This window comes from Eretmochelys imbricata, chromosome 7 (genome assembly GCF_965152235.1).
Source record: "Eretmochelys imbricata isolate rEreImb1 chromosome 7, rEreImb1.hap1, whole genome shotgun sequence".
In the NCBI taxonomy this organism is placed as follows: domain Eukaryota; kingdom Metazoa; phylum Chordata; order Testudines; family Cheloniidae; genus Eretmochelys; species Eretmochelys imbricata.
The window spans coordinates 53,395,985-53,418,858 of NC_135578.1; the positions used below are offsets into that span (position 1 = coordinate 53,395,985).

Below are 22,874 nucleotides of genomic sequence, written 5' to 3' on the forward strand. Positions count from 1 at the left end.
CTGCTAGAAATCAGTGCCCAGATAGTGTTTGGTACTATACAAATGCCCAAGACAGAAAGTTGGAATGCATTCAAGTAATTTATGCTTAAGAGTGCTGCACGTGTGAAGTCCAGTTTCCAACCTGATATTTTAATTATCCACCACAATGAACATAAATTTGGACTTCATCCTTTTGATATATTTTGTAAGAGTTTCATAACATTTCTCCTATGCCTAGTTAATCTGTTATGGTCTTCTGAAAAGTTGATTCCATGTTTAAACAAAAAAAAACCAAAAACAAAAAAATATTCAATGAGCCAGATTACAGGTATATTTCGTGTAGCGTTTTTTATTTTCATGCAAAAATATATGCACACTTAACACCCTTTGATTTTGACTTACTTACAAGATTTAAATTCAATCCCTTTATTCTCAACTGATTTTATAACAATTACTGAATATTTTCAATTACATTAATCTCCAAAATGCACAGACAATGTGCAGCAGGAAATGCAGCAAGCCTCAAAAACAAGGTGCTACACCGTTGCTTCTACATCAAGAGACAGACAAGTAGCTGGGAGAGTGGTTTAATTTTTAACACTTATACAGACATACAGCTATACCTAGAGAGAGACAGACAGATTTAAGAAAGCAGCTACATCTGCAGAGGAAGGAAACAGCATGTTACAAGGACAATTCAAGGAAGTCAATTATACATAGAACATTTGACAAACAACACAAAGAACAAACTTTGGCATTAATTCCCAGGGTACAAAACACAGCACACGTCAATCTGTCAATGAAGTGAAAAACAAAGCTCAGCAGCCTGCAGCTGTTTGTTAATACTAGCATCAAAGAAGTATTTGACATTTAAAAATTTAAACTAGTAACATCTCTGTAATAAAACTATTTAAATGAAAAGTGGACAAGTAAAAAACGAAGAATTACATTGCACTTTCTGTAATGTAATGCCCAAATGACTCTAGATTCCATTATCAGCTCTATACAGTCACCCCACAACTGAGACACTTGTGCCACCTGAAAGTTTTTAAATTAAGGAAGCTCAGACTGACAATACTGGTCTAACACTACTAAATATTTGCTTTTAGTTTTATACCCTGGTTAGGTATCCATTTCACATTGCCTGATTAACATATAACACTATGTTTATCTCAGCCGCTAAGACAAGAACTGAAAAGCATTAGAAATTCCCTGCATGCATTATGTGTAGTGTTAGCAAAAGAGTGAGATGTGGCCCAGTCCATCTGAGGCACAGCAAGTTGCATAACATCATTACCACTTTGTAGCGTCTGACGTCCTCCGGCCAACACTCCACTAGGTAACATTCCAGTGGGAGTCAAACCCTTGAGTGTCAGCACACTTTCACTCTCCTCCCTATAGTGGAAGAAAAGCAATGACAGTTTCTTTACTATAAAGCCACTTAAATAAGAATTTAAATAAAATAAGGAAAAATATATTTTGCTGTTTCTTCCATGTCACGATTTAACACAGCTCAAACTTCAAAGGATTAACAATGGGCAAACTTTCCAACCTGGAGAAGAAATAATCTGCTAGATACTAGTTTCCGGGTCTGTCTTTTCCTCTGTCTAGAACTGAATACATATGCAAAATAATTATCGGACAGACTGCTTGCCCCTTTTTTACATGCGTGGTCTTATTTGCTTTAATTAAACTACCCCTAAGAGTAACAGCTCATCAGTGTGATCAAGTGGCTCACAGTCTGGCCCAAAGATTCTGTAAGTCTTCGGGGGGAGGAAATCAAGTTTGAACAATAATACCTATTTGAGCTATGTTGTTTTTTGGGCAAAAGCACACTTTGGAGTAAATTTGATTATGCCCGAATCATAGGCAGCTACAGAAGTATACTGTGTTAAAATCTGTGACAGAATAATCCTGAGCTTCATGACATTTTCCTAACCAGCCCCAATTCCCTTTGTTATACAACTGTCATTTTGATATCTGTTCATAAGGTACGGACAGGCAGACATCTGTAATTAGGACACAGTAATTAGCTGTTTGATTAAAAAGAGAGACATGCTCTACTTTTTCTAGGTCTCAAAGATAACTTTCAAAATAAAAACATTTTCTCTCCAAATACCCCAAAACTAACAATCTTTTAAAACAACCTGTGAAGCCAGAATTTTAACTAAGCTATTGCTTATGGGTCTGCATAAAGAACACTTCACATCCCATGGCCTGGATTAGATTTTTCTCTTCCAATTTAACAGGGTTATTGGGGAGAGACAGAATGTGTAATTACCTCAGAACAGAGAAGACTCTTGCCATCTTGCCAATTGCACGTATTTTGTTTCTGATTATTTCTTTTCGTGCTGCAGCTGTACCTACTTTCAATGGAATAAAAGTAGGTCTCAAGCTCATGAAGAGGGCCACAATTCTATACAACATACTATTCTATTAATTCAGTTCAACTTTGTAAATTCAACTACTCTCCTAAGAGAAGTCCAACACCCAAAACATTTAAGTGTGCGCTGATTATAAAAGGTTTCAGAGTAGCAGCCATGTTAGTCTGTATTCGCAAAAAGAAAAGGAGTACTTGTGGCACCTTAGAGCCTAACCAATTTATTTGAGCATAAGCTTTCGTGAGCTACAGCTCACTTCATCAGATGCATTCGTGCTCACGAAAGTTTATGCTCAAATAAATTGGTTAGTCTCTAAGGTGCCACAAGTACTCCTTTTCTTTTTGCTGATTATAAACCTGGCCTTGCTCACCTTAAGAGGCCAGTAAAACCAATGCCTCATCCACAAAATCTAGTTATCAAAACTACTGATACTGTAGCTTTCACAACTATCACGTTTCATTCTCATGGCTTTTCGATTACTAAATTCTTCACTGATACCTGAATCAATTACAAGCCCTACCAGCACAACATAGCGGCAGCTGACATGTACAAGACATAAAAGGTCACCATTCTGGTACTGATTCTTTGCCAGACTGAACTAGTCAAGGGTAGACAGCCTTTCTGCATAGGCTTCCGAAACAACACACACACACAAAGAGAGAGACAGACAGACACATACACACACACACACACACACAAAACAAAACCAAAGAGTTCAGTGGCAGAGGTCTGCAGAGTCAGCTGGAATAGGTGAGGATTCCTTTACCTCCCAATTCTAGGGACTATCTATTTTTGCTTGTAAATTTGCACCATTTGCAGGAATTACCATTACCAAAGGACTGGAATAAATGCTGCACGTTCCACAGAAGAGAGTGACAGATTGGTTGGGAAAGATATAAATGCAAACAAAAATTACCAAGGAGGCTTTGGAGTGGGAAAAGGAGGGCCATCACTACCTCCTTTTGCTCCGCTACAGCGCAGGAGCTCCCTCCTCATCCCTACCATTTATTTTGGTTTAGTTTATTGTGGGCAGAAGGAAGGCCCCACAGCTAGTTTTTTCTTTCCCTTGTTGACCCTCAAATGGAGAGATCAACACCATTAAAGCTATGGTCACTTCCAAAGTCTCCTCTGAATATTCAATCATCTGGGGAAGAAATCATCCACACTGTGGTACATGGAGACATAGCCATATGTTGCACTCAAGCAAGGCAGGCCAAAAGGTGGAAGGTGAACTTGGAATGCTATATTATATATTCCACACCTTCCACAACCCAAGTGCAATACAATTATTAATCTGAAACACATTTAGCAATATTATTATTCTCCAAGAGATCCACATAACTATTATAAATACCACATGAAACTGATGTGTTCATTACTACTTAAAATATTTCCTGCTAATGACAGGTACAGACCTCAAATATTTTGTTGAACAAATGATCATATAATCTAATCAAAAATATTTCTGAACAAAAAAGTGTCTACAGTTTGGGATCTGGGAAAATGTTTGTTAGCTACTATAGATTTAAGTTAATAGATCCATTTTCAACCATCATATCAACACCTCTGTAAAACTGCACAGCATACATATTACTTTTTTCCATGTAAAACTAGTTAGAAGACGCTAAATGTACCATACAAACAAGATTTTGGAACATTTTCTAAACATATTTCATGCACAATTTTGAAGTAAAATGTTCACACTAAAAATCATTGTAAAGAACAATGCAAACTGAATGCTCCCTACACATGCAGGTCCAAAGATAAAATATTAGAGACAGATAAAAGAATGAAATTCAGTAAAAAAGAGGAATGGAAGAAAGGAGAAATTTTCATGCACAGAAAGACAAATGTCTTGGAATAGGACTTCTGATTACATGAATACAAATCTTTATAAATATTTTTAACACACTGAGAATAAAACAAAAACTCTACATCTGTATATCAGTATATAAATGTGTTCTGTACTACTAACATTCATACTATGGATCTATGAAGTCATATTTCAAAACATTACTATTCTGTCTGATCTGTACCTTTTTTATTGCCATATGAGAGTTGTACTTCAGATAGAGTGCAGAAAAAAAAAAAGAAGTGAACGATGGAGAAAAAAGTGAGTGAGACAAATTAAAAAAAAACCCAAAGGTATTTTACCTGGAAGTGCTAATAAAGAATGAATTTGGAAAAGAAAAGTGAAGGAAATTAAAAATTGCCACACTTAAATTAGTTGGATAAAAAGTGGAAAATGTTGGATACATTTTACAATTCTGATAAACAAGGAAAATTTGTCAAGTATTCGGAGAATCTATTTATGAAGAGAAGATAGAATACATCAAGCAAAGAAACTGTTAAAGGAGAGGAGATAAAAAATACAAAAAAAATCAAAATTAGGAAATAGTTCAACTACTGGACTGAAGAGGGAGCATAATAAATGCTGAGTGAGTCTCTGCTGGAGAAACTAAATGAAAGCCTGCCATTTTAGAGAATGAAATAAATCACTTAAGCATGTGAGTATTCCACCCCCACCCCACCCCAAATGCAACAGGATTACTCATGTGAGTAACACTGCATGTTGAAGTGTTTGTAGGATCAGGACCTAGGGCTGTATTTTTAATTTTCAAGTTTCTGGCAACAACATAAATGCCAGGAAAGTTCAGGTAGCTCATACAGATAATCAAAACCTTCAAGACATGAAAATACAGTTTTTATCTACTGTACAAATTTATTTGTTACTGTTTTTAATATAATAAGTAAGGATTAAATTCTGAAGCCCCAAAAACAGAGACAGCATCAAGAAGGGTTTTTAGATAACAATTACTGTTTATCCAAGTGTAGTATCAAATCAACTCTATTCTTCAGGTAAAGTAAATTCTAGGAATTTTTGAAGATGTTTTGTTGAACAGTACAGTAAATAATATTATTTAACAAGATTATATTATATTACAAATATAAAAATACTATCTAAAGAAAAAACCAAGACAATATAATTTTTTCCAACATATAATACAATTGGTCAAAGTCTCAACCACTACTATAGAAACGTTCCCATGAAAATATAGTACTTGAGATATAAAGGTGACCTTACCGTCAAATTGATCTTCTCCCTCAGTCATTAATTCATCATCAGAGCAAATGCTCAGAACATTCACCAACATTTCTGTTACTGTGTTGAAAAGAATAATAATGAATTAACTGACTGTACATTGCTATATATATTAATTCATACGTGAGGTGTAACAAATTGTCTGCACTTATGGCTGACAAAATTTCCCACCCCAGTATGTATTTTTTTCAGCTGCTCAGCAATATGCTCTCCCAGACAGACACACTTTTCCTAATGTGTATATTCATGGAATGTAACATAAAATATGATGCTAAGGTAACACCACTGTTCAAAGACAGAGTGCTGGAATAGCATCACAGACTTCCCTCTTTTCCCACACCCATGGTCCAGAATTAGTTCTTTTTAGAAAGGATCTCCTTTCATAAGTAATGATATTTCTACATTCAAGCAATCTTGAATCTGATGAGAAACCAATAAACTCTCAGCTGTAGTTTGTACAAAAGCTGATCAATTCAGACTAAATTTTGAACAGTTAGCTAGTATCATTAAAATAAAAAGTGGTTCTAAATGCAGCCTTTGGAGGATGAGATTTCCAGTCTCCCTGATTAACCACAACATGGTGCAACAGGAGAAGGGATGAGAGAGAAAACCAGTAGGGGAAATGGAACCCAATATTTAAAAATATTTTTTATGTTTGTGACATGGATAAATGCCAACATTATTTTTCAGTTGATAGAAATATTAATGGACACTACAAGCAAAAACACCTTGCTCTATTAAAAAGCATGATGGACCACCCCTTTCAAGTGCTCGAAAAGAGTGTCTTTAATGTAAAAAGCTGTGAATCTGCTACAATTACTCTTTTAGGAAGTTACCTTGCAATTCCATGCAAATGTATAAATTACAAGAAAAAAAAAAGAAAATTGTGAACCTTTCAAAGTATTTAGTGAAGGCACACAGAAGAGAAAAAAAGCATTAAGCAGATTTTCAAATGATCTTTAAAGTGTATGGGGAACTCTTCACATGAATTTGGAATACCCTATATTAATAAAATGACAAATCATTTTAGGGATCTCTCTAGTACTTATTACTGTATCAGCTAATGAAGCCAAGCTAAATCAAATCATTTCAGATGGTGCTTCACTGACTACTTAGCAAACAAAGGCTAATCTACATGGCACAATGCTAGCAGCAGTGCATAGGGTATGTGTAACTACATTCAGCAGCAAAAATCAGGCTGCACCCACACTGCAGTGTGTACCTACACATGTTAGTAAAAAGGTGCTAGGGCAGAAGGGAGGCAACAGGGAAAGGCTCAGCAGCGGGGAAAATCTACCAGAGCCTTTCCCCTCTGCTGGAATGTTTCTCTGCAGCAGGGAAAATCTCTGGCAGCTCTTTGCTCCCAAAGTCTTTCCCCACCACAGGGAACTGCTGGAACCTTTCCCTGCAGTAAGCAACAGCTCTGGTAGCTCACCACTCCAGGTGCCTTTCCCTGCATTGGGGAAAGGCTACTGCAGCAGCAGCAGGGAGCCTTTCCCCACTGCTTGAGTCTTACCCTGCAGTGGGGAAAGACCCTAGCAGAGAGGCACTACACTGCTAAAAATAGCAGTGTGAGGTGCAGCAAGGGCACACTGTTTGGGTGAACAGTGTACATGTCTGGGTACAGTCATACTCACAAGATTCAGGTATGTCCTTACTCTACTTGCCTAAGCAGTGCCTCACTGCCTAGACTGCTATTTATACCCATCTAACTCTGGATGTAATGTATGGACTCTACACTCCTTTAAAGGCAGTGTGCAGTGTAGACTAACCTAAAGAGAAATCCCCTTGCACAAATTCTACAACAACAAACTTAATTTTCTCAACCAAGACAATCTACCTTAATGAGCAACAAAAAAACCCACAGTCTTTACCCAAGTAGTAGGTACTCTCATTAAAAGAATCTCAAGAGTAAAGAAAGATCATTTGTCAAAAGTCAAACATGTTTGTATGCAGTGTTGTTGTAGCCATATCAGTCCCTAGATATTAGAGAGACAGAAAGTGGGTGAAGTAATGCCTTTTACTGGACCAACTTTTAATGGAGAGAGAGAACACACACAAGCTTTCGAGCTACACAGAGTTCTTCTTCAGGTCTGAGTGCCTTTCCCAGAGCATTAAAGCTGAGTGCAAGATCAAACAGATATGTGCTATTTATGCTAAACTATCAGCTCGATCTTGTACTTGGCTGTGACACTCGGGAAAGGCACTCAGACCTGAAGAAGAGCTCTGTGTAGCTCGAAAGCTTGTCTCTCTCACCACCAGAAGTTGGTCCAATAAAAGATATTACCTCACCCACCTTGTCTCCCCAAACATATTTGTAAGCAGAATGGCTTGACAGTTTGCAAGAAATTTAAGATGAAAGTAATGGGCAATGAATTATTATTCTCCCGCACCTTACCTCTCAACTTTCTTGAGTCAGTGATTGGGGGAATTGAGAAATGCTCGTCATATGCCTCAAACTGTACTAGTGGTATAACTGAAAACACACATTATCAGGGTCAAAGATAGAGAGGTCCAGATGCCCAGTCAGTTTACTGGCAAACTGGCATTATGCTGATTTACACAGAGGATCTGGCCCTGACATTTAGTGAGAGACTGGTCCAAAGTGTGACTGACAATTCACTAGAGTCTTAGTAATTATTTTTTCTTTAAATCTGTCACTTTGTTTTTTTAACCGGCAACAATCACACACACAACTTCACTACAACAAAGCTTTGAACCTGCACTATGAAAGAGTATGGGGACATACCTTAATATATAAAAATGTACAAGTCTCATTTTTTAACTTTTGCCAATGCAAATACTGTAGTTTTAAAAGGAAACACGTTGTGGAAGTATAATGAAACACCTATATTTTGATACCAACTAAAGTTGTAAATCCTTTTAAGGACTGAATAGTTTTACCAATTGCTCTACAAATATTCCCCTAATGCACAGTTATAAATATGTTTCACTGCTGTTTAAAAAAGTAAATTAAGCTCTGAATATATCCATTGTATGTAAAATGTGAAATTACACACAGTCAACCATTACTTCCTCATAAATGTAGAAGGCAGCATAAAAGGAAAATAAGTAATATATTTCCTAAATAGAGTGCAATGTAATTGTACATCAACAAATACGTATTAGAGAAATTACAGCATTATTTACTGTTATTTGCAAAGTGCCTACAATGTGCTTGGCACTGTGTAAGATAAGATACATTATACTCTCATACAACAGAAGTCCTTTAAATCACAAAGACTCATAGTCCAGAATTTCCACATTTGTTCCTGTGGGACAACAGACACGTAAACTCCTCTGACAGATTTTAAAAGTAAATTTAAACAACATTACACTACTTTAGGCATACTAAATATGCAAAATCCTCTGCTAATAATTTAAGGCAAGAGGCAGACTTAAAAACTGACGAAGAAAGTTTGATTTTCTGCATCAGGGTTTCCCATTATTATATTTTTAAAATATTCAGAGAGCCCAATGTTTACACATTTTATAAAAAGACATTCCCTGACCCAAAAATCCTCTACAATTCAACACAAAGATGTGCTACCACTCTTCATGTAATTTTTTTAAAGTTACCATATACCTCATTAAATTTTCATACCCTTCTCTGTATATCCTTACATATCAATGGTGAGGTATGCATAAGTGAGTGCATGTATAGGGTAGGGTGAGAGAGACATTTTCTATGCATTATTTAGAAACCACACAAACACTTTGAAATATCAAGGTTGGGGAGAGTTTAGCTTTTTTTTAAAAAAATGCCAACAGTTACATTAAAACAAATGAGCAGCATGGCTCAAGTACAGCACAACTATTACAGCATCCTTCTCTACAAAGCTGTAACCCAAAATCTGACGTTCTTGCATGTTACCCCAGAATGTGACAGTACTGCAGCAGTCAGCTATTTTGTGTGTTCAGTTACTGCTAGCTGAAAATCAAACATCACATAGCTAGGAATAATTTTAGGCCCAGGAGCATAGCCGGGCAGCTGCATGTCTGCAGTTCTGCTAATCAAAATGGAAAGAACGTTTGGACAGCCAACCTTGGTTTTAGGTGCCTGACACAAATTTTATTATTGTTATGACTAGAAATGCTTTGATAAGAAATGAGTAGGTTGCTGAAACTAGGAGAATTGGTGATCCATCAGGGCTTACTATGGTGATCCACTAGGAGTCACTATGAGTTATGTGATTTAAATTAGTGTGACAAAGTTCCTCCTCTGCCTTGGTGGGTCCTGCACTTATTGGCGGATCTGCTTGCCTCAGAGATTCACGGCAGCCCTCAGTTTGGCCACTTTTCCTAGTGGCTCAAACCTGCTGTTCACTCAGCTAACCTCACCACTGACCAGCATGGGGAAAAGGAAGGAGAACAATCCCCACAGTCTCCGCTGGTCCACCTAGTGGGTCAGGCCAGGGACCTTCCCCTCTGGTGGGACCCACAGTGCAGGTCAACTCCTCCTGTATCCAATAGAGAGTTGGGGGGCAGATGGAGGGAACCCGGGCCCGCCCTCTACTCCAGGTTCCAGCCCAGGGCCCTGTGGATCACAGCGGTCTACAGTGTTGTGTGTAACACCTGTGTGACAGCTACAACTCCCTGGGCTACTTCCCCATGGCCTCCTCCCAACACCTTCTGTATCCTCACCACAGGACCTTCCTCCTGATGCCAGATAGCGTTTGTACTCCTCAGTCCTCCAGCAGCACACCCTCTCACTCTCAGCTTCTTGCATGCCCCTCACTGACTGAAGTGAGGTCCTTTTTAAACCAGGTGCCCTGATTAGCCTGCCTTAATTGATTCTACCAGCTTCTTAATTTGCTCCAGATATCCTAATTAGCCTGTCTGCCTTAACTGGTTCCAGCAAGTTCCTGATTGTTCTGGAATTGCCCATTACCTTACCCAGGGAAAAGGGACCTGCTTAACCTGGGGCTAATATATCTGCCTTTATCACTCTCCTGTAGCCATCTGGCCCCAGCTGGGGTCCCGGGCGCCAGCACCACTCAGCCGGCTGCCGGTCTGGGGTTCTGTCAGGGGCCCCCTGTAAATGTAAAATTTATTACTGGCACGCAAAACCGTAAATTAATGAAGACTTGGCACGCCACTTCTCAAAGGTTGCCAACCCCTGTGCTACAGCTTGTGTGTGTGTGTATGCACTTGAGACCTAATAAAGAGCAGTTTTAGATAAAAGTACTCTTGTTTGTATCAATCATTTATCAGAAGGGGAGCTATGTCCCCACTTGTTTTATTGCTTATACTGCCTGAAACAGGTAAGATATCACTGCTCTGGGTTCTGAAAACCCTGGGTAACAAAGCCTGTGAGCAAGAACCCCAAAAGTGATCCTGATTCGGGTCTCCTGATTGAAGAATGGACAGCCCCAAAAGCAATATCAGCCAGCCAAAACCAAGTACACCGGACCCCCGCTAGAACGCGGGATTTGGGATCCATGCGCAGTACCGCATTAACATGGGGACCACGTTATAGCGCGGACCACATTAAAATGAATTGCAATTAATTAAATTTGGGATCCATGGCCATGACCACATTATATGCGAATTCTCGCTATACAGACGTGCGTTCTAGCGAGGGTCCCGTGTACATGGCTTTTTAAATGTAATATATTTTTTAAATGTATATTGAAAATGCCTCTTTAAACAGTTTTTTTTTCTATATCAAGAATTCAGAATGGTCAACAGTAAAATGGAGATCATTTATATTTTGGCATTTTCTCAACTTTAATTATGGTCTAAAATGAAACTCAATTTTACAAGTACACAAAATTTATCTACAATAGTAGAAAGGCAATGGACCACACTGTCTTTGTTTTCTCACAAACACTATGATAATTTAAAATGGATTTTGCCATAAATTTCTTCCAATTGGCAAAGTCAGATTTAACCTTTGGTTAAAATGTCAAAGTGTGTGCATTTCTGAAAGCCAACAGAAAGAAAATACAAGGGCCTTTACTAACCTGCACTGTGGTTGCAGCAGTGAGCATATGCTGGCTGAACAAAAAAAATCTGGTTTAATAGCAACCTTATCTAACTACCAGCCTCTCAAGTAATCAAAATCAAGTAATTTCCCAAACACTGAAAGGTTAAAAATAATCCACATTTTCATGAGCAGCAGCCACCACTTAAGTGTCCTACAAACTGTATAAATAAGAACTATACATTTATTGTACTTAATAATCAATTGTCCAAAAGGTCACTATATAAACTGACGATTCTTAACATTTAGATTTCATCACATAATTACATATGAACAGAAAACTCCTTCCAACTCTTACTCTTTCTTTTATTTGAAATCCATAAAGTAATTTGCTACATACACTGAGCATATTAAAAAAAAGTCTAAACCATCTGATTGCAATTTCCCTCAGAAGGTATTATTAACCCAAATCTAGAGTCCTGCGTTTATGCAACTGGTCTCAGGAGTACTTTTCAGATACATTTGAAGAGGTTTCTACAACCCCTTCACCAAGGTACTATAGCATATATTGGTGGGACTTTAAATAGGACAACCTAATGTCCAACCATGACTGCTCTGATTTTTACTTAAACCTACCTGGAGCCCAATTGTCCTAAATTTAAAATTACCAGCTCTGGAGGGAGGGAGGTGAACGGGGATATCTATTAAATTGTATTTTAGGAGAACAATGATATGTAAATTGCCCTTCATCAAAGGTAAATCTTCTGAGCATTACAGAAAGTTAAAAGAACATCCATCATAACTAGACAATATTTAAGAATTCTACACAATTAAGATTAGGAAAGTAAATTATTCTGTAGAGTGGAAACAGTTTATTGAAATTGTGTGTTGATTCAGAGAGATACTTCAGAAAGAAGGCGGTTTTCATTAAACTATGCAGACAAGTGCCTTAATCTCTTCTAAACGTTTCCATTCCCTCCTCTGCTCCATCAGACAAAAATCAAGCTACCTCAGCCAAAAGCAGGGGGAGCAGAGAACCAACAGCTGTAGACTACCTCATGTCCCAGATCACCATCCTTCATGGATATGTTACAGCACTTTCACATGGGGACTTACAAAACCTTGCAAAAGGTCTTTTGGGACAAGCGTTCACAAGTCTGCGCCCTACTTAGACAAACAAAGGAGTAGGTGGCAATGATGAACATAGTTCCTTGAGAGAAGTCATACACTTAATTTCTCTCAGGTAAATATAAACCTGCAACACCCATACAAAACACAAAGACTTTATGAGTTTGCTTGTACAGCATAGTTCTCTACCTTTTTCTCCAACAAATGGCAATGACCACGTAAAGACATCCATAAAATTTGGCAACCAATAAGGATGTGGAGAACAATTGAACTGTCGAATATTCATCACATTATTTTCATATTTTAACACAGCAGCTGCAAAACAACATTTAGAAATTAAGGCAAGAATTTTTATCCTTAACACTAAGTATAATAAAAACAAAATCATCAGGAAGATTCGATTATCTTTTCCCATATGTATGGTTATATTACACCTTATGTAAAAATATATGCAAGAGACACTATGATCCTTCACTCATGATTACAATGGAACATATTTCTAACAGAGAACTTTGTTATATGAAAAATCACTTTATGTTGCAATTTAGAAGAGGTACATTTTAAGGAGAATACGAAATTCCACTGATACTTAACTTAATAATGGACACAAAGGAAAAACTACTAAAAGTGCCATTTCAGGTATTGTCACAAACATTCAACTCAAAAACAACAGTATAACTGGCTCCAGATTTTTTATTATTCCACATTTTAAATCAACTGACTACTGGCTAAACATTCACAATCAAATTTCAGTTTCTTTTCATCACCTTCAAAGCTCTGCCTACCTCTGTACCCTCCTTACTTACAATGCCTTGTCAAGCCTCAGGCTGCCCTCCACCTGCCTCCAACTTTGTCCCACTGTTTTAGCTTCTCTTACAATTATTTCCATGCCTCCTTCCACACAGTATGGTACTACATCCCATAGCTCATCTGCATGGTCCCTGCCCTGTCCACATTTGAAAGCTTACTTTTACAGTGTGGCTTGCCACGAATTGAGCTGACTCGTATATAAATTGCCTACTACTGGTTCCTCTGCCTCTAACCTCTATTTCTCAGCTTGTATTTACAATGTGAACTCCTGAGAGCACAGAGCATCCCAGCCAGTTTGGAAAGCACTCAGTGGGTGTAACAATCTGTATGAGAGGGTTACTCACTTTGTGCAGTAAATGAGGTTCTTCGAGATGTGTCCCCCTGTGGGTGCTTCACTTCAAGTATTAGAGATTTACAGGAGCAGTATCTGTACAGGTCATGCGTGCGCAGTAGATGTCTCATGGTGCCGTTGCTGCCTCATCTAGAGTGCGCGCAGCCCGATCCCTCCAGTTCCTTCTCTACTGTGAAGTCCTTACTGCCAACTCCAAAGTAAGGGGGACGAGGGTGGGCAGTGGAGCAGCCACAGGGGAACACATCTCGAAGAACCTCAGTTACTGCACAAGGTGAGTAACCCTCTCCTTCTTTGAGAGATGTCCCTGTGGGTGCTCCACTTCAGGTGACTGTAGAGCAATGCCCCTCAGAGGTTAGGAAGGACTTTGGGTTCGCTTGTATTGTAGAGGCAAGTACAGTTAGGCCAATTATGGCATCAGGCCTTGAATGACTGCATAACGATCAGTAAACATATGGACAGAGGCTCAGGTAGTCGCTCTACATGTGTCTCTTACAGGTACATTGTTTAGAAATGCTATTGAGGTCAATACAGAGCATGTAGAATGGGATCTGATGTTCTCAGGAGGTTCTGTATTGTGTGTTTGGGTAACATTGTTGAATACAGGTGGAGATCCATTTAGATAGTCTGAGTGGATATAGCACTGCCTTTTGAACGTTCGGTCATGGACACAGTCTCAGGGACTTTCAGAAAGTGTTCTAATTAGACAGAACCAAGCCTAACACATGTCTAACACCTAATATATGCACAATGGTTTCATTTGGATTCCCGTGTGGTTTATGGTAAAACATGGGAACGTGAATTGGTTGGTTTATATGAAAGGGTGACGATATTTTCAGTAGGAACTTTGGGTGGGGTCGTAACGTGACCTTGTCCTTTAAGAATATTGTGTAGGGAGGATCAGCCAAAAGGGCCCCTATCTCACTTATTCGTCTGGCGTAAGCAATAGGTGACTAAAGGTTCAAATGGCGGTCTGGTGATGCATTTCAATACCAGGTTTAGATCCCATGCCAGAGTGGGTTGGCGAACCTCTGGGTAAATGTTCTGTAGAGCGGTGAGGAAGGGTTTAGTAATTGGATGCACGAATATCAAGGTCCCTTTGATCCCATGACTGAATGCTGTAATGGCCGCGAGATGCACTTTGATCGAGTTTGTTGCAAGACCCGAACGTTTTAACTCCAATTTGTAGTCCAGCACTAGTGGTGCTGTAGTGGCAGTCAACTGTTTTTCTTGACACCATGAGGAGAATCTTTTCCATTTCTGAGGGTAATTTTTATGCATGGTTGATTTCCTGTCGTTTAGTAATACGTGTTTGACTTCTTCCAAACAGGCTAACTCACCATAATGGAACCATGCAGAAGCCACGCTTTCAGGTAGAAGTTTCTCCAGATTTGGGTGTAGAGTGCAACTATTGTTCCGTGACAGAAGGTCTGCCCAAAGAGGGAGAACTCGTGGGGCGCATATCGCCATGTGTATCGGGTAATGATAAGAACATGGCCTGTCTGGCCCACATCAAGACTATCCGGATGACCTTAGCCTTTTCTATTCGTATCTTGCGTATTACTTGGGGAATCAAAGGGATCAGTAGGAATGCGTACATGAGTGTTGCATCCTATGGGATGAGGAAGGCATTTCCCCGTGATCGGGATCCCATCTCTGCTCTCGAGCAGAATAGTGGGCATTTGCGGTTTGTTGGGGATACGAACAAGTCGAAGGGGGGAGATCCCCATCGTTGGAATATGGATTGGAGGACTACATCTTCATTTCCCATTCGTGCTCCCAAGAAAAGTGTCTGCTTAACGTGTCTGCTGTCGAATTCTGGCAGCCAGGAAGGTAGGAGGTTAAGATGTTTATTATGTGGTGAATGCACCAGTTCCACAGTTTCATGGCTTCAGTGCATAGTGAATGTGATCGGGCTCCTCCTTGGCGACTGATGTAAAACATGCAGGTAATGTTGTCGGTCATTATGCGAATTGATTTGTTCTTTATCAGTGACAGGAAATGTTTGCAGGCATTGTGTACCATGCGCAGCTCGAGTAGACTGATGTATAAGTGGGTCTTCTCGTCAGACCATTTGCTTTGAACCGTGTGTTGGTTCACATGGGAGCCCCACCTATCAGGGATGTATCTGTCATGATTATCATCAGGGGAGGGTCCTACTGGAAGGGGATGCCCATGCATACATTTTCTGGTCTTGTCCACCAGTGTAGAGAGTCCAAGACTTTTGGCGGAACTGTTAGTCATTTGTGGAGGCTGTGCTTGCTGGGTACGTATCAGCCCTATAGGCAGTGTATACACATACATATATACATACATACACACACACACACACACACACACACACAGAGCATATAGAGCTCAATCAGCCCTATAGGCAGTGTATATATAGTCTTGCGTGTCCTACCACAAATGTTGTGGCTGCCATGTGATCTACTAGTTGTAGTCCTATTCATGCAGGTTTTTGGGGGCTGCTGCTGATTACTGATATAAGGTTTGTTGTTGTGAATCTGCTCAGAAGCAAAGATGCTTTGGCCTCTATGGTGTCAAGGTGTGCCCCCAATGAAGACCAGTTGTTGTACAAGAATTAAGGTTGATTTTTGTTCATTTATCCGCAACCCTAGATTCCTGAAGAATGCAACTGTCTTCTGGACCATTTATATTGCTTCTTGTTGAGTCGAGCTCTTGAGGAGACAATCATTTAAGTATAGGAAAATCATTATCCCTCATTTGTGTAAATGTGCTGCCGCTACCGCAAGAGTTTTGGAGAAAACGCTTGGTGTGGTGGACGGGCCGAACAGCAGTACTCTGTATTGGAAGTGATAGTTTCCCACTGTGAAATGGGTGGTGCCGTTTTGGATTTTCCCATCGGGGTGCTGACTGCACCGTTGGTGCCGGAAGTGGAGGCATGGTTCCTGGGGAAGTCTCGGCACAGTGTCCCTCACCAGTGAGGTTGGTGCCATGGAGGAGACGTGTCTATTTTTAGGCCTCGACTCAGTCTCTTTGTGGTGGGGCTTGGCAGAGGTCTCAGTGTGGATGGTGCCAGAGGTGCCCGAAGCATCAAAGGTGCTCACCCATGCAGTTGTCAGCATCAGAGTAGCGACCTGGCAGGAGACTGCCTTTTTTTCTGCGGTGCTCTCTGCGGCGAAGTTGGTGTTCTCTTCCTCAATCTTTTAGAGGATAGCATGTCCTCTTTTCCTGAAGTGGGGGTGCCTGGAGAGGATGAGGTCCATTCTTCTGTCTCCATTTGGATAGATTTTGCCATTAAGATAATTTTCAAGCGGAGATCCCGGCTGTGCCTGGCTCTTGCTTTTAAATTACTACAGTGGGTGCACTTTTGTGGGATGTGCACCTCACCGAGACATCGGACAGATAACAAGTGTCCATCAGAAACTGGCATCGCTTCACGACATGAGCCGCATCTTTTGAAGCCTGGGGAGCCAGACATCATTCAACAGTTGAATGTTCCTCACTGTGAGGAAACTATGGGGAAGGGGAAAACTTAAAAAAAAAAAAATAGTTTTTCTCCTTAACTTCTAGCTATCTAAGTGAAACTAACTACTACTAAAATCTTGCTAACTATCTAAATTATACTATTTCTACGTTTTTTGTGAAGAACTGTGAACACTGCCACAGAGCTCCATTTCAGGCTGAGGACGGTTGAGAAGGAACTGAAAGGATCGGGTCATGTGCATGCTAGATGAGATGCACGGCACTGCAAGACATCTACTGCATAAGTTGGGACACTGCTATCTTAAATCTCTGATTGATGGCTCCAGGATGCACCGACACCTGAAGTAGCAGCCACAAAGACATCACTCGAAGAACCACTCTATGTTCACCATTTTTACAAAACTATAATGGATTTTATACAAAGTATGCCTTATGAGGTATCATTTGAAAATTCAATTTGCTGATCATTATTGTCCTGGTAAAATGTGTGGGGCAACATTGTACACAAAGTTATGAGATGCTACTGAGACATATTCCAAGTTTAAAAAACAGGTACAAACCAGTTCCTCAAAAACAAAGAGCAAACTGATGCCTCGGCCAGGTGTCAACAAGATCAAATGGACTATCACCTGGTTAAGCAGCCATTCTTTGGCAGGAAAAAGGGTAAGAGCGAGAAATTTACAAGGTGGCAAAGAAACAGTTGGAAGTTCCCGTCCCACAGACTGTCTCCTGAATCCCAGCTGGAGATGATTTTCAAAGAGGAAGAAAAGATAAAATGGGTAACAGATGCCCCAAATCATCTCTCCATTTCTACTCACGGCATCAACAACACTTGAAGAATAAAGGAAGCATCATCGGACTTGGGAGGGATCCTGGCTGGAAGATTCAACCAGTAAAACTGCTAGAACATATAGTGAGAGAGACCCTTATGCTTTGAATTCACTTAGCTTGTTAAGTTAGGTATCAGTTGCGTTTTACCTTTTATTTACTTGTAACCAATTATGACTTTTATGCCTCATTATTTGTTGTCACTTAAAACCTATCTTTCTGTCGTTAATAAACTTGTTTTATTGTTTTATTTAAACCAGTGTGTGTTTGGATTGAAGTGTTTGGGAAACTTCATTTGGGATAACAACATTTGTGCATATCATTTTCTATTAATGAAATGACAGACTTTATATGACCTTGTATTGTCCAGGAAGGGCTGGGCAGTACAAGACGCACATTTCTGGGGAAAAATCTGGGACTGGGAGTTTGCTGGTGTTGCCCTGTAGCGTAATTCATGAGTGGCTGGCTATAGCATTCATATAATATAGCAGATTTACATGCTGGAGGGTGGATGTAGGCAGAACAGGAGTGGCTGCTCTCACAGCAAAGCAGTGTAAAAGTCATCCCAGGTTGGAGAATTGAGGGGACGGAGCTGTCTGTCAGTCCATATTGCACCCTGAGTAATGTCGCAGTGGCTACTTCTAAAAATGAAAAGCACACTTGGTTTTATCATTTCTGGATATCATCATTATGAGAGATCACCACAGTTTATTTTACACATTCTCATTTATTTTACACAGTTTATTTTACACATTACAATTATGCCCATATGTGTTTTACATATTGTATTAGTTTGACTCAAAAGGCTTGGGGGCTTGGATTTTTGTCGTTCTACCTAGAGAATAGTGTTGATTTTGTATAGTGTTACTGTTAGACTATTTTTTTGGAAAGAAGTTTTAATTTAATATAATCTCCTTAGCACTAAATTCTTACCTTTATTATTGTAGACATCCAAGTAATTAGGTGCCGAAAAAATTGTTATTAATGATGGGAACCCTGTAGTCTGGCTTTTTCTGTACATTCTATAGCTGTAAAACAAACAGCTTAATTTGCATCATAAAGCAGTAAGTGATTATTTTGTATTGTTGAATAATTTCTGTAAGGACATAAAACACTTACCCTGCATCTTGTGCTTCATGAGCTCTAATTATCGACAACAAATTATTATTTTGCAAAAATTCACAAACTGCTGGATAGCTGTGAAATGAAAATAACTATGAGTAAAATTTTTTTTTTTTTTTTTTTTTAGTAAAGTGTAACTCTTAGTACTAAAATGTCAATGAAATCCTAGATTTCTTTTTACCTATAAAAATAGGAGCATCCCCTGACTGTATTGTGACTGAAGTGTTCCTGTGATTTTTCATTTCCAAAATCTTCTGAGGGATCTGACCACAATAAGTCACACATCGGTCCAAATGCAGGAGGCTCTTTGAATCTATCTAGCTGTTTAAAAAACAAACACAAAGTTGATTTAACTATTATATTAGGTCAGTTTTGCTTCTTACCTGTAGAGTATACACATCCACCAATGCCAAAGCATTACAAAGTAAATGCCACCCACCCCATGAGAGAGGTAGGATCTGTAGAAACGTGTTTCCTCTTCTGTGTAAGGCAGATGCATGCCAAAAAATAAGAGGATGACTTGAACATACAACAACTGAGAACAATGAAGATAATTAATTATCAAGAGAGGTGAGAGATCCTCCAGACTGATGGATGTGTATGCTGTGAGAAAGTAAATTTACAGAGAAGGAACAAAATTGTCCTGTTCTCAGGCACACTTCATCTACCAATCTGAAGACACCACTGGGAATTAGAAAGCAGCAACAGCACAGAAAAAGTGGAATAAAAGGGAACTAAGAACTACCAGCCAACACGACCAGACAACCAAATGCAGCATCCAAAAAACATATCCACATTGGACTATTTAATCAAAGAATGAAGACATGACGACCTAGAGTCTCTGCAGATATTTTTTCATACAAAGCTTTATACTCTCTGCCATAACATTGCTGTGGACCTCGTGGAATGGGCCTTGACCATTTTTGGAGAAGGCTTCTTACCTTTTCTTTGAGGCTTCAGAGATGTCCTTTCTGACCCATTTGGAAACACTTACTTTAGTGGCTCTGTTACATTTCCAGTGACCATAGTGAAAAGTTACAAGACTAACTGTATTAGCTATCAGGAAGAGAAGGCTATTATCCCCTGTGAACCAGACACTAAAGGAGGATGGATGCACAACACAATGAAACAATGGTTATGTATGAGACTAAGATTTAGTCATGGGCATTTTTAATAAAAAAGTCATGAATAGCTCACAGGCAATAAACAAAAATTCACAGCCCTGTGATTTGGCCATGACTCGTACTATACACTCCTGACTAAATCTTTGGTGTTCTGGGAGGTTCCAGGGGGTGCAGCTGGCTGCTCTGGAAGAGGGCCTCTGGGACGCCCGCTGGGGCTGGGGGGCCAGCTGGTGACCGCTACCAGGGGGTAGGGGTGTCCAGCTGGGAACCGCCGCTGCAGCTGGAGGGAACAGCCGGCCCAGGACTGCAACTAGAGGGGAGCACCCAGGGACTCCCGCTGCTGCTGTTGGGGGGAAGCCCAGAACTGCCGCTGTTGGGCGGGAGGGTGTTGCAGAGGATCTCATTCCATTCCTGGGCAGTGGAAGGGCTTCTGTGTCATGTGGTGTCCCCAAGAGTGGACGACTATTTGATCATATGTTGCGTCCAGCAGGGGTTGTTGGGGTCATCCCGGATGGGGTCTCTCCTTTACTTCTCCATTGTTAATACTGCTGCTTTGGCAGTAGCTGGGCTAAGTTTCTGTTCCCAGGGATTTCTAATGCAGCTTATGCTCCTGTGATTGTTGCCACTAGTGCCACCCAGTCTTAGAAGGTTCAGGGTGTTTGGTGTGCTACCAAAAGTTATCTGTACAAAACATGCCAGAGACAGGAAATAAAGATTTTCAAGAATTTATAACTCAGCCAAATGTGAATGGAATTTCCTAGCACATGCAAAAGGCACTTCCCCAAACCTAGGGCTATTACCCTGCTGTGATCAAAGACCTGCTGCACACAATGGAGGTCTGAGAGCTTCTCAAAAGAAGGTTCTAAGAATCTTTTATAATGAAAGATGTTGAACAACTCAAATACAGGAGTCACTGTCAGCTCCTACTACATTTCCTGGAACAATGTGATTGATGATCCCAGCAAAAAAAAAAAAAAAAAAAATTTTTGCCCCTACCTTCTGTTGTCTGGAACCTGGATTCTTGGTTGGGTTTTATTGGCTGACTGCTAACATTCTTGGTGACAGGAGAGGCAAGCTGTTTCTCCAACAAGAATTTTATTTTTAAAAATAAATTGATGGGATCCCTTTTTGAAAATCAACCCAATTTCTAGAGACAGAACCTGCCTCACTTTCAATATTTCCTAAGATATCTGAATGAGTGTTGTCCATTATAGCTACTACCACCTTTGTACAACAAGACAGAAGCTTGTACAAAGACATAAGACGGTACAGACCGTCACCCTTAAAAGTTTTCCAAATGGTAAAGAAATGCAGAAATTAAAGGAGCCAGATCTTTATAGAAAGATAGTATCTCCCTGTGGTGTAAGAATCATTCAATACAAACAGAATGTAAAATTCAGGGACCCTTGCATCAGAAATTAAATAGTGATTGATCTTTGGTTTTCTTTGCTGTGACCTCCAAAGTCCAGTTTCCCCAACAGAACCAACAAAATGTTATCAATTTCTCCTAAGGCGTCAGACAACTCATAGGTGGCAAAAAAGTAGACCAAGAATTTTTTTGGAACCATGACTGACTTGGTTTTTCATTTTTCATGCAGTTGGCTTGTCACCAGCCACATGATTCTTCCTCCCTTCCCACCCGTCCCCACCTTTTAAAAGAAGGCCTGCGAGCACAGAGTAAAGGAAGACCTCCTTTCAGGCCCTTTATTACTTGCTGATGACCTGGTAGAAGCAGTGGTGGATTCTCGACCAGATAATGGCATCTTACGAGTTTCCCATAACTGATTTTTTTTTTTTTATTCCAAATTGACTAGTTTGAGATTTGAAAGTCTAAGTCTAAGCATAAAGTGCTTCTGACCTGATACTTTATTGTAATGTTCCAAAACTTGAAATACCACTCTTGTGAAGGAGGAACCAAATGCTACAGTCAAGATGTCAGATGAAAAGAGATCAGTTAACTGCAAACTGAAGAGAAATATTCAAGGAGAAATCAACAGAAGATTAAAAATTTTAATATGATAGGACCACCACCACCTGACATCAACATTCCATGTGAGGTAACTCCTACTTGTTTGTCAATGGTTTTATCAGACAGAACGCTTGATATCACAACACTTGTATTCCATTAAAATGAAATAACTGATACACTAAATATTTAATAGCACATAATTTTTTTAAAACGTATTTTCATCCTCCTTAATTACTGATATAACTACAGCTCTTTCCATATGAACAGGACCACTTTGAGAGGTTGCTAGGCAAACAAGTAATCTAACAATTTTCCATAAGAGTAACTCGGATTCTTGTACTATTACATTATATTGCAATTTTATAAGTCCAAGGTTTTTCTGAGAAAAAAAAAATATCCACACTATCAAGATAGAAACACAGAAGTTTTCAAATTAAAACTACACGGACATTTAAAAAAACCCTCTTATGATGAGAAAACAAATCAAGCTATAGAGTCTGATTCATTTTGTACATTCTTCACACAGTATAGCTATATTTAGTGAGAGCATATATAAACCCATTATAAAAGTTTTGCCGAACGTTAGAGGCAATATGTTAGAAAATGCCAAATTATATAACTTTATACAAAAAATTAAATTTAAAATATAATTCTATGTCAAGCTGTGAAACTAACACCACAAATTTGTTTATTTCAATATTATTA

General features: G+C 39.4%; 1 protein-coding gene across 9 annotated transcripts in view; it reads right to left on the reverse strand.

The window, feature by feature from the left end:
• PPP3CB (protein phosphatase 3 catalytic subunit beta) overlaps positions 1 to 22,874 on the reverse strand; it is a 67,911-nt gene that overhangs the window by 15,514 nt on the left and 29,523 nt on the right. For 4 of the 9 annotated variants that reach the window (XR_013346706.1, XM_077822665.1, XM_077822662.1 and 1 more), the window contains exons 6-13: positions 19,258 to 19,397; positions 19,074 to 19,151; positions 18,888 to 18,982; positions 18,452 to 18,595; positions 12,707 to 12,832; positions 5,446 to 5,523; positions 2,261 to 2,345; positions 1,277 to 1,374 (exon numbers count right to left, since the gene is read on the reverse strand). Coding sequence is in view for 8 of the 9 variants with exons in the window: in XM_077822665.1 (XP_077678791.1) it covers positions 1,277 to 1,374; positions 2,261 to 2,345; positions 5,446 to 5,523; positions 12,707 to 12,832; positions 18,452 to 18,595; positions 18,888 to 18,982; positions 19,074 to 19,151; positions 19,258 to 19,397 (844 nt within the window). In the remaining variant the exon portion in view is untranslated. The remainder of the gene's footprint in view (positions 1 to 1,276; positions 1,375 to 2,260; positions 2,346 to 5,445; positions 5,524 to 12,706; positions 12,833 to 18,451; positions 18,596 to 18,887; positions 18,983 to 19,073; positions 19,152 to 19,257; positions 19,398 to 22,874) is intronic. The other 5 variants (XM_077822668.1, XM_077822666.1, XM_077822669.1 and 2 more) reach the window with 3 other exon arrangements.